General features: G+C 34.7%; 1 protein-coding gene across 1 annotated transcript in view; it reads left to right on the top strand.

The window, feature by feature from the left end:
- Nucleotides 1-1,646, top strand: part of EPSTI1 (epithelial stromal interaction 1 (breast)) — a 113,830-nt gene extending 112,184 nt beyond the window's left edge. The window contains exon 13 of the mRNA XM_005853257.2: nucleotides 1,111-1,646. Coding sequence (XP_005853319.1) covers nucleotides 1,111-1,119 — 9 coding nt within the window. The 3' untranslated portion in view covers nucleotides 1,120-1,646. The remainder of the gene's footprint in view (nucleotides 1-1,110) is intronic.
- The last annotated feature ends 214 nt before the right edge of the window (nucleotides 1,647-1,860 follow it).

Below are 1,860 nucleotides of genomic sequence, written 5' to 3'. Positions count from 1 at the left end.
TGTCAGCATTTTGGAAAACCCTAACTTAACTCTGGTGCCGTGTCACATATAGAAATTTTTTGATATTTGCAACCATAGTAAAACAAAGACTTATATTTTTGATATTTATTTTATATATTTAAATGCCATTTAACAAAGAAAAATCAACCAAAAAAATGAGTTCGCGTGTCACCTCTGACACGCGTGTCATAGGTTCCCCATCACTGATATAGACACTTAAGCAGTAGGCCTCTGATAAATGTATGTTGGTAGACCAATTAGATTGATCTTTATTTTGAAATATTTTAAAATTTAAATCACATTCTTCTCACATTACTTAATATATATTTATTATTTGATAATTTAAAATTCCTCTTGTATTAAGAAATGCACTTTTTTTTTCAGTTCTCTATTAGTATTCATGATACACCTAGGGTGGGACATTTGAAGAAACACTTCAAGTGATCTTTTCTCTGATACCAGTAGGTGAGACCCTTTTGAATATGATAAAAATTCTAAATCCTTTGCCTTCAAGGACAGTTAAGTATTTGCCATGACCTATGAGACAACCTGAGATTTTAGTGTCCCAGAGTGTTAGAACAGTGCTAGTCGGAATCCCAGCTATAACTTGGTCCAACTCTCTGGATGGCTTGGTGGAGATTTCTTGACCTTTGCATATAGTTGGCAGGGAGGGGACTCATTTAATCAATCCCCTTTCTCAAAGTCTTCTTAGAAGTCACCTTCCTACTGCCTAATACCATGCAAATATACTCCATATTTTTCCATTTAAATTGCTCTGCTCCACACTATTAATCCTGTCCTTGCTGTAACTGGAGGTGGGTGACAATATTTGTGAACATTATTATTTGGACCCATGTTAGCCTATCTCTAAGAACACAGACGATGAGCTATCACTCAACAAGCCATTACATTGTTGACAGAGACTATTTTGTGAATTGGATGAATGGGACTCTAAAATTAAGTCATTTCATTGGGACTTTAAATCATTAACAAATAGTCACCTAAGAATGATGTAGTAAGAGTGTTCTTCGTAGGAACTTTGTTGTGGTTTACAAAGGCTTTGAATTTTGTTTTGCTGCTTGTAGTAATTTTGTTTTCTTTTTCTTTCAGGATTTATGAGAAATGTTTACTTACATCCAACCTTTGTCAACTGACCTTGAAAACTGCCATGAGATGCTTTTTTAGAACTCGGTTTTATTCACCTTCAGTGCTTTTACCTCAGCTTCAACTGCCCACCCACACAGCTGAGCCGCCGGGATGACAGGGTCTCCCTGTCATTGTTTATGTGTGTTTGCAGGAGCTGATTATTGAACTCATATTTAATTTCTACTGTCAGTGAAATGTTACAGTATTTTTCTAATTGGTTTTGCCTCTTATTGGAAGTATAATTACAGCAATGTTAATAAGAGAGAAAATGAGAGGATCATTTGATGCTTTCAGGTTACTGGGAGCTATGGGTGGGTGCTGTATGCTTGTCTCTCTAAGCAGCTAATTCTCAGATCAGGTTTGGGGAAGCTTTGGCATCTTTTTTGGATTTTAATCCCTACTTTCTTAATTCACTGTATAAACATGAGTAAAAGACAAAAATAAATCTTTTAATCTCTTTTAAACAAATTTATAAATAAATTTTGAACTACCTTTGCATACATGGTTTGGTTTGCTTTTATTTTTAATGAAAAGCTCTTGAGTTTTTCTCTCTTGAGGGGTCTCACTTTTATATTCTCCTTTATAATCCATATAGATAAAATATAATACTGTAATCATTATGAGATCCGCTTTGGTCTTGAGCTATTTACTAATAACTGTTCCTCTGGTTTTTCAGAGTGGGATAGTTAATTTCCTGAAAGGCCAATGTTTTCC

Source organism: Myotis brandtii, unplaced genomic scaffold (assembly GCF_000412655.1).
Source record: "Myotis brandtii unplaced genomic scaffold, ASM41265v1 scaffold102, whole genome shotgun sequence".
In the NCBI taxonomy this organism is placed as follows: domain Eukaryota; kingdom Metazoa; phylum Chordata; class Mammalia; order Chiroptera; family Vespertilionidae; genus Myotis; species Myotis brandtii.
This window is presented reverse-complemented; position numbering and strand designations above follow the sequence as displayed.